We start from the raw sequence: 8,987 nt of genomic DNA, 5'->3' as shown, positions 1-8,987 counted from the left end.
TAGAAGGCCACCAAATTTGTCAGGCATGATTTTGCCCTTAGTGAAGCCATGTTGGCTGTCACTAATCACCTCCTTATTTTCCATGTGCCTTAGCATAGTTTCCAGAAGGATCTGCTCCATGATCTTGCCGGGCATGGAGGTGAGACTGACTGGCCTGTAGTTCCCCAGGTCTTCCTGTTTTCCCTTTTTAAAAAATGGGGTTATGTTTCCCCTCTTCCAGTCAGTGAGAACTTCACCGGACTGCCAGGACTTCTCAAATGGAGAGTGGCTTAGCAACTTCATCCGCCAGTTCTCTCAGGACCCACGGATGCATTTGAAGATGTATGTTGATGTGGGTTCATGAGTGTAAGAGCACCAGACAGGAGCTGCTCCAGCAACACCAAGAAAAGCAGCAGCAGTAGTCGTCCAGGAACTCTACACTTGCATTAGCAGTGCTGCAACACCACCTCGGTGTTGGTGATGCACAGACACATCCTGATGTAACTCATGCCCCAGGAACATCATTCCTGAAGGGACACTCCCAAGCCAGCAAGCACTCACCTTGTGGAGCCACTTTAAGTAAACGTGCAGGGAGTGGTGGCAGGCACGGCAATCCGTATCATATGGGCCCCAGCCACAACAACAGGCTGTAGAAATGTGAGAAATTCAGGTCCTGTTCTCAAATCCAGATATGACGAGGAGGGGCTACAGGCTGGAGCACGGCCAGGGCAGTCCCTGCCTGCCAAAAAGGACTCTTGCTCCAGGAAGAGATCACACCGAGTTTATCCACCAACACTTTGGTGCAGATCAGGACATTCATTGTGCCCTGACCACTCCACCATCCACCAGCTTTCACTGTCACAGGCTGGGCTTCAACCACTGACATGACAAACCTCCGAATCCTGAAATGCCCCTACTAAAGCTGATTTAAACACGCATTGAAATGTCAATGGCTTCTGCCTCATCAGCCAGCTCGAAGTAAGACAAGGATAAACTCTGTAGCTCCATGGTCCAGTACTTATCCTCACTGATACAAACACAAAATAGCAAACCAACCAATCCAATTTCTGCTCATCTTGCAACTAATATGCCTGTCCATCTTCTACTCGTCCTCCTCTGGCCCTCTGGGAAGATTTACACAGCAGCCTGTGCAAACAGGTACACAACTGGGTTTCCTGCTTCCCTGCTGGGACCAGACGTCACCACACTGGTGGCAATCACCAAGGAATGACCTGCTGCAACAGACTGTCCCAGGCCGGCATCAGTACAAGAGAAAAAGTGAGTATGTTGCAGGATTCAGTGATAACAACTCCTGGTTGCTGAGCCTACCAAAACCATTGCTCGAGAAATACAAATGCCAACTTAAGGGTACAAGAGCAATCCATGATTTCAATTTGTTTTTGTTTTGGCAGGAGAGATAAAATTTAAGGAACAGGAGGCACTGCAGTGGCTGAGAACCTATCAGAGCCCAGCAATGTCCTAATTTTACAATATTAACACATCTTGACTTCACGATGCAACAAACTAATGGCCCATAGCAGAGGAAGGTGGATCCCACAAAAACAAGTAAAAAGAAATGTCATCTACACCTTCCCCCACAGCCGGTGCAGAGCTGTGGGGGGAAAAAAACAAAAGAAAAAAAAAAAAAAAAAAAAAAAAAAAAAAAAAAAGAGGTTGCAGACCAAAGATGAGAGTACATCTTCTCACAAAGATCTAATCCTTTCTCTCAGCTTAACCAGGAGTCTGAGATCAACATGCTGAGCTCTACCACGAGTTAACTAGGCTCAACAATTTACAGCTTTATCCTCTGCATCTTGCTTCCCCCACACCCAAAGGAAAACGGGAAAAAAATAATCCCAAACAAAGGCACGTCAGGCCAGACAAAAAACAGTTTTGGAGAAGCAGGCTGAAAAACACTCAGGTAGCAGGAGATAACATCTGACTGAAACAAGAGCCATCTGGCACCAAGGAAAAAGCCACATGGAAGTTTATCCGCAACTAGTCAGCTATCCAGAGAAGGAAAACCCCCTCCCCTTTCGAGTTACCAGCACAGCCAAAACAGAAATGAACTGACAGAAGAAACAGAAAATGCTTCACACCAGTGCACTACAGAAGCCTGAGTCCTTCAGCATCAGTGTGAGAAGCCCAGGAGGATGCTAGATTCATCCTGTCCACACAGGAAGAAAACCAGAGGCTCTGACAGATTAACCCAGGAAGGCCCAGGAATTCTGCCTTTAACTAAGCTTTCCAATTTCCATCTGCAATTTGGAGAAAACCAAAGGCTGCAGAAACATCTCTAAAGTCTTCTCAAGTACCTGACAAGTTTTGGCAAACTATATATTAAATTGACTACTTTCAACTGGTTCAATTTTTTAACAGACTTACTTTCTTTACATGATCCCTTCCACTGACTTTTAATTAAAACCATCCACACATTTGATTTATCAAAAACTCTTTCTTGGATAGATGAAGTGTTTTGAAGTAGAATGCTTTAGCTATGGAAGAAGCAATGAAATATTTATTTTTGATAAAAGAAAACCTACACTGATAAAACAAGTAATTTCTCAGCCAAGAAATAAATTCCATTTTAAGAGTTTCAGTGATCTCTGCTGCCAGTTGTGCCTTTGTTGTTCTAGAGCGTCTAAGACGTCTCTCTCCACACCTTCCCGCAAGCCGGAATCACAGGGGGAGCTGTGAGCCTGCCCCCAGCACGACTTTCCCAGCCTCCGCTGCTTTGGCCAGAGCAGAGCCAGCAGCAGCTCAGCCACGACACAGGAGAGCTGAAATGCTCAAAGCTGGCGACAGGGAAATTGCAGGGGACAGCACGATCCTGTTTACAGGATTTAGAGACCAAGAAATAGGAGACTCAGTTTTAACTCTGAGGCCCACGACTTTTCATCTTTTGTGATCATAGAGTATATTTAGCTCTGGTATGTAGCTTGCTCCCATCTGTGGGGAACAAGTTCTTCATAGAAGTCATATTTAGAAGTGACCCAGTGTCCTTGCCACCAAATTATCAGCACAACAACTGTCTGGTTCCCTCGCCGGTGTCCTCAGCTCAGAGGCAGGCCAGTCAGAGCTGCATTTATCATTCGAATTACTGGGCATGTGTTTAATACTACAGAGTTAGGGACCAGTATGCCAACAGCTGCGCAAAGGAAAGATGAGATCAAGTACAAGCTGGACTGCTCTGAAAATTCAGACACGTGCATGAATCTGCCGCATTGGGACTAAGTGGCACCAGCCAGATCAGAATAGGAGAATTTTGCATCTGCCGCTCCCCAGCTCCTGCGACAAGGCGAAAGGACTTGGGTCTCTACTGCTAAGGCAGCTGCTGTTGCGCTGGTGAGGATGAAGAGCAAATCCACCGAAGGCAACAGAATCACACAGAGAAGACGGCACAACTCGAGTCATATGCTGTAAAGACAAAGCTAGAGCCAGCTCAGCCTGGCTCCCCATCACACGCAGGCCTGTGTCCTGACTGCACTGGAATGGCACATGGCATCCTTCACCAGGAGCCTGTCCCCTGCAAAAGGCCTAGGACTGCCTTGAGCTTAGCACAACATTTATGTGGCCAAGTGTGAGGACACTATATCAGACCATGCTCTCCCTTTGTATTGTTCTACAGGCCTATACTAGATGCAGGACATGAGCAAATTGTGCCCAAAACCAAAACAAATTATATACCAAGCCCTTGGGTCTGATACCAGCATTTGCCACCTTAAAGTAGATGTCTAAGAAAATTCGCAAAGCCATCTGATTTGCTTATAAATATATATCTACTCTTAAAAAAAGGAGGAGGGGGAGGAAAGGAGCTCTTTCTGACTAGCAAGCATTTGGTCTGAATAGCAGTAACTATGTCCGAGAACTAGCAGCTGAAGCCATTTGGAAAATGGATTTGAATGTTTCTTAGGAAATCCCCCCCGAAAAGCTTTCATGTTATTGGCACACGATAAACGACAGGTGCCGGGTGCGCCATCCCCATGGGAGCCGCTTGTGACCGGCAGAGCAGGCTGGGGTCCTGCAGCGGGCCAGCTTTTTGGTAAGTGGTGCAATAGGAAGTCGGAGCACGGGGGATGCCAGCTGACAGAGGCTGAGCAGAGCAAGGCCAGCGTGCGCTGTTTTATAAGCATAACCACAGAAAAGATGAAAGTTTGTTTCCTTTTATTTTTAACCCAATAGAGAGGTTTTAAGGATAAACAGCTGCAAGGGAGGGTAGGCTGACACAAAGAGGGACTTTCTTCACTTCCTAACTGCAGCAGCATCAATGCATGAAATTTCAAACTCAAAGAGATTTAACTCTTCCTGATGCTGTCTGAGACCAATGTGGGCCAGAGTCAGGGAGCCACCGAAATAAGCAACTACACAAGGATGGGCAACGGGATCTCTGGAGCAACAACATCCAATGTGCAGATATGGAAAGAGCTGGATCCTGCTGCAAGAGACAGCTGTATGTTTCCAAGAGCTCAGTCACTGGTAGATCTCCCACACAGATAGCTCCTTCGCTGAGGCACAGCCACAGGAATGCATCTGCCATATGCTGCTCGCATCCAGAGCAGCAAGCACGGCTGCAAAGAAGAGAACCAGGGAATCCCCGTTCCCTGCACAGGCTCAAGCCTGTCTCGAGCACTGGAGTCCCAGAGGAGAGGACCAAAAGAGGGGCACCAAGCAGCTCTGCCACGTCACCATGTACTCCTGGTCAAGTGGTCTATACAGTTGCTCCTAGCAGCTTCCAAGAAGTTTCATGTTTCTCAAAATTTCTTAAAAGGGACACTGCTGCAGTAGGAGACAGGTCCATTTGGAGAGAGAGGGTCTTCCCCTTCTCTGATCGCATACGTGCAGCTCTGTGCTGGCTGGTAGCTGCAGGGACATGCTGTGGCATTGCCAGCTGCCTCCAGCAAAGCACAGTCTTTAAGCTCCGGGCTAAGCCCCCAGGCCTAATGCTGCTTCCCTAAACTCGGAAGCCAGATCTCCGAGTCACCCTGACACAGACGCATCCTTTGCCTCGCATTACTGTTAAGATCTCTGGTTACGACAATCTAGAGACTACTTTTCAAAACAGGATTTACTACCGACTCCGTGCTGTCTGCTGTGCGAGTGCCTCCCCTGCCAGGACGGCAGGAGGAAGGAGAGAGGCTCCTCGTGGTTTCTCTTTCTGTTCCGCATACCCCAGGCAATATTTACAGCTGCATTTGGGTGCCTGGGGCTGGGGGGGGAAGCCTTGAGTTTATAAATAATCCTCAGTGATGTTTGGGTAATTTTCATAGTTTCCATTCATTTCAGGTTTCACCAAAACCTGCATTTTGTGGCTTGATAGCTGGAACACGACTGGCTGGCTTTCTCTTACTTAACTGCCTAGCAGTTAATGGGTTGTTCATTCATTTCTTCCTTGCCAAGTCTAGCTTGCACACCTAGTACCCCACGTCCCATAACAATTGTCTGTTGGAAACCACATGTTAACCCCTGGGCACAAACACTTTGCAGAGACAGGAACTGCAGGAGGGAGAACCGGGCAACGTCTTACACTGTGGGCAAAGCAGACGAGCCACTGAGCTTCATTTGGGGAAGGTCAGGATCCACTCCACACTGTGCAGAGCAAATGGACAGCAGCAATTTGATGAAGCTTCCAAAGACAGACAGACCCTGATAAGCTCCTATCTATCCTCAAATCCCACAGAGGGCCAAGGAAATTGTGGGTTCAAGGGAATGCAAGAGTGGAGCCTGTCAGGCTCTTAATTTTGTTGGTCTACTGACGAGACAAAGAGGGAACCGGCAGCCAAACTCTGTTGCTTGACTAAGCACCTGATGCTTTGCTCAGAAGCCACAGAGCAGGCCCAGTCGTGGTGCTCAGGCTCCACATTTTGCTAAACCCACGTTTTCAGTGATTCTGCTCCAGCAATGACTGAATGCAATGAAATTCTTGTTTACTGATGTTTGCAAATAATGATATATAATGCCCTTCCTCCAGCCCTCCAGTCTCCTGGTTCCTGTCTCTTGGCAACTGATAAATAATTTATAGTGCTCTCTGCTGTATGTGCTAACTGCAGCTCTGCTGGTTTAATGATGAAACCAATGCCTAAGAACTGGAACAGTAACGGTCTAGATCACAAGGAACACGTAAGTCAGTTGATCCTACGCTCCTCTGTATGCAAAACTAAAAGCAAACTGTTCAAAAAGAAAAACTACGTTTTCCAGAGCTGCAGGGCTGTGGCTGCTGGGTAGGAACGGCACCCGCAGGAACAGCAGATTATCTGCAAGAGGAACAGGCGTGTGCCAGCACTCCTGCCAACACGAGGAGTTTAACGTGCTTCACCCTTTTGTTCTTTTCTGTTAGCATGTGTGGAAAAAACTCCTAACAGGCTGGTTTTATCATCAACTGCTCTTGTGCACCCCTGTGCAATTTGGAAAGCCTCTGGGGTTCACATCTCCAAGGTACCACTGCTGCCTGCTTTGGGGGCAGCTATTGCAGCTCCCGTGCAAGGAGAGCTATTAAAAAGCAGCATCTTGTCTACAGAGACTACTGTGGCTCTTGCAGCAAAAAAAGAGAGACTCTTCATTTCATGACAGATGTTCTTCGAGTCCTTCCAACAGAGCCGTAACCACTTATGAAAACTGGCATGTTTGAGCCATACACAACACAGGTACACTGGGTGTGCACTATTGTGGCAACACAGTCTCTTATATCCATAAACTCATTGGAATGAGATTACCCAGGCAGCTGGCAACTGCAACCATGAGGGCACAGGAGTGAAAGTTTCTGTTTTGTTGTTGCAGATTTTTTTTCTTAAAAAAAAAAAAACAACAAAAAAAAGCACCCCAAAAAACCATGAGTGGAGAGCGGGAAAGGGGTGAAGTATTTCTGTTGACAAAGGCCAAAATCCCATCTATTTATATTAGAGTCACACAAAACCCACAACAGAGCAGTGCTCAAAAGCTTTAAAAAATGCACCTACTTTCTTAATGCTCTTAGAAAATAATAATAAAAAAACCCTATCAATATTCACTTTCTGAAATGGTGTAAAAAAAGAACTGCATCAATCATTAAACAGTTAAATGAAGGCAGTATGACAGTCACTATTGTTCTCATGAAGCACACTTGTCTTTTGCCGAGCAGCTGCCAGATCCTATTAGATGTATAAAAAGAGGACTTTTCTAACCGAGCAGGGATGGTATAAGCTATTGAAAACAGCAGACAAAAGCCCACTTTTGCAGACTATTCAAGCCTTGTATAACATCTGTCCAAAATCAATTTTTGACCTAATGTTACTTTCATTAAGTAACAGACTTTGTTTCCAATGCAATTTGTTTTCTAGGATAAAACTGTATCCTAAGCATTATTACGTGGGAAACAGCACAGAGGAAGCAGAAGATCTTACTTGAGAAACATGAGAACAGAATTTGCTTAATCGTTTTGACACCTTAAGTACTATAATAGACAAACTATTTTCCATTTATTTGAATTCTTGTGAATTCTTGAAGTTGGCAAAGCAGCAAGCAATGCATTGGGTTTATTATGACTAAGATTTACTGAGGATAAAGGAGGATCTTTGGGAATTACATTAAAGCTGACATGCACAAAACTTCTGAAATCTTCACCAGGAATAAAGTACTCCGAACATTAAGAACAGCTGTTGAAACTGTCCACTCCTGACGGCTAAGGCTTTTTTCACGCATTTTAAATAATGAGGAAGTTGATTCATGAGTTTGATTTCAGACTGACTGTTAAGAGACGTTTCCACTTACCCAAAGGGTCTCTGAATGAAGGCTGGATGTAGCTGCTGCACACCTATGGTAAAACCTAAAAAAGCATTCAGAAAAAAGAAATATCAATGAATGGCATCCATTGTAACATTCAACTCGTAATACACATGCATAATTACACCTCAGGCCACTCGTACATGCATTTCATCTGCTATGCATGTGAGCAAATTCAGAGCCCCATTTAGAAGCAAGTTAATTTTAATATGCGTATGTGATATGCATGAGGACCAGATGGGAATTCAGATTAAAGAACAGTATGAAAGTGCTGTTACTGAGCAGACAATGGGGTATAATGCCTTATTTTACACACTGGGTACTGCGGTCATTAAAAAGGGCAGAATGATGAAATGGATCTTACTGTTAATACTGACGTAAGGAAGAGGGTAACAGGAAAACAGATTAGCCATGGAAGAAAACAGCTTTAACTCAGTTATATGAGCTTAGGTGCATAACACTAGTGTAACAGGTATGAGTAAGAAGATACAGAAGAGAGGTAACTGGACTACAGCGTCCTCAGTCAACAATCAGAACTATGAGGGGTAAAAACACATCATCAGCTCAGATGAATCCAGCCCGAGTAACTTCTTTCCTTGTCTTACAAGTTATTCTAATAGAGAGAGACGGGATCTACTGGATGCCTCACCAGTTTGAATACTCCTTGGTTTTGCTCCCAAATATGCCAGGTTCACATTTGCTTTCCTGCCATCAATGATGGGGTTTGGGTCTTTGCATGCTCTTTCAGCTGCAGCTCTGTCTGCCATGGTCACCTGGAATTAAGCACAGCCTTGTTTGTAGCAACAGTACTTTGTAAACACTCCAGCAACAGGCACTAAGTAGAGTTTATTTATTGTTCTATTTTGAATCGGGAGCTAAGCTCCGCTTCATGCAGTCTCACTTCCATAGCAAGATGGGAAGGGCTCCTGGGGACTCGATAGAAAAGAGGGCTCCCCCCTCGCCAAGTTACTCCGTTGGGCTTACGCCAGTTGTTTTCCCTCGCCTTTCCACCTCCTCCCCCATGCTGTTTTAAGAAGTTGGTGGAGCCAGTCCCAAGACTCCCCGCAGCAGAGACAGTTCAGGGGAGCTGGCCGGCGAGGATCCGCGCTCCCGAAACCCGCGCGATGCAGAGACCGAGGGCAGCACATCGCGCCTCGCTGAAGCCCGCAAAGAAATAAAGGCGGCGGGATCGGGGGAAGGAGGTGCTGAAATGAACGGCACGACCTCGGCCGGCACGGGGGGGCTTTCCTCTC

The 8,987-nt window shown here is 45.9% G+C and overlaps 1 protein-coding gene across 1 annotated transcript in view; it reads right to left on the bottom strand.

Moving 5' to 3' along the window:
* RBM38 (RNA binding motif protein 38) overlaps positions 1–8,515 on the bottom strand; it is a gene marked incomplete at its 3' end in the record, with an annotated part of 15,197 nt that extends 6,682 nt beyond the window's left edge. The window contains exons 1-2 of the mRNA XM_009326774.1: positions 8,384–8,515; positions 7,723–7,777 (exon numbers count right to left, since the gene is read on the bottom strand). Of these exons, the coding sequence (XP_009325049.1) occupies positions 7,723–7,777; positions 8,384–8,501 (173 nt within the window). The remainder of the gene's footprint in view (positions 1–7,722; positions 7,778–8,383) is intronic.
* Positions 8,516–8,987: the final 472 nt, after the last annotated feature.

This window comes from Pygoscelis adeliae, unplaced genomic scaffold (genome assembly GCF_000699105.1).
Source record: "Pygoscelis adeliae isolate BGI_AS28 unplaced genomic scaffold, ASM69910v1 Scaffold286, whole genome shotgun sequence".
Lineage (NCBI taxonomy): Eukaryota > Metazoa > Chordata > Aves > Sphenisciformes > Spheniscidae > Pygoscelis > Pygoscelis adeliae.
The sequence above is the reverse complement of the archived record's forward strand: the minus strand, read 5'-3'. Positions and strand labels throughout refer to the sequence as shown.